The sequence below is a fragment of the Hipposideros armiger genome, unplaced genomic scaffold (genome assembly GCF_001890085.2).
Source record: "Hipposideros armiger isolate ML-2016 unplaced genomic scaffold, ASM189008v1 scaffold_579, whole genome shotgun sequence".
NCBI classification, from domain to species: Eukaryota; Metazoa; Chordata; class Mammalia; order Chiroptera; family Hipposideridae; genus Hipposideros; species Hipposideros armiger.
In genome coordinates this window covers 304,431-305,141 of record NW_017731929.1, presented here as the reverse complement: position 1 = coordinate 305,141, position 711 = coordinate 304,431, and the positions used below count along the sequence as shown (strand labels likewise).

At 31.9% G+C, this 711-nt stretch overlaps 1 protein-coding gene across 1 annotated transcript in view; it reads right to left on the bottom strand.

The window, feature by feature from the left end:
- Positions 1–301: 301 nt before the first annotated feature.
- TMEM232 (transmembrane protein 232) overlaps positions 302–711 on the bottom strand; it is a gene marked incomplete at its 5' end in the record, with an annotated part of 164,157 nt that continues 163,747 nt past the window's right edge. The window contains one exon of the mRNA XM_019624105.1: positions 302–680. Coding sequence (XP_019479650.1) covers positions 423–680 — 258 coding nt within the window. The remainder of the gene's footprint in view (positions 681–711) is intronic.

Sequence of the window (711 nt, the reverse complement as noted above, 5' to 3'; positions counted from 1 at the left end):
TAGTTTACGAGTATAAACAATAATTTATCACAAGTAAGCTTCTGACATATAGTTTGATTAGGCATAGATTGACTTTGACATACAAATCCAAGCAAGTGTCTTACTTCTTTTACTTGTAAAATAATTATTACAGGAGTATCAGTTAATGCTCATTCTATTTTCAAGAAATAATTCTTATATGTGACTCAATAATTTGCAATTCATTTCCATCTAACTGTCCAATGAATATCAGTACTTTGAGAACCACTGATTAAACATGCTGTATGATCACAAGATAAGAGCCAATTACAAAAATTCTAGTTGTATTTTTGAAAATTTTTAACTGGTAAAATCACTTCATTCAAATGTGTTTAAAACCTACCTGTTACTTGAGGACTAAGATATGACTGTTAAAGAGCCTGCACCAAGATAACAACTCCTTTCTAAGAAATGGCTTCTAGATAATTAGAGGAAAATTTTCCTAACACGTAGCTATCAATTTTAGGGGCCATTTTCTTTTCTAATGAAATTACTTCACTCCTAGGAGGAAGCTCATAGGGTTTGGTTTGCTTGTGCAGTTTCTCTTGTCTTCTCTTCATAATTTCTATGAAGTGATATTTTTCCTGTAACTCTTTATCTTTACATTCTTTAGCCTCACATATTGCCTCTTCTTCCTGTCGGATCTTTAGGTCTTTCTGCCACTGTTACAGAGAAAAAAGTGTCATTTACATA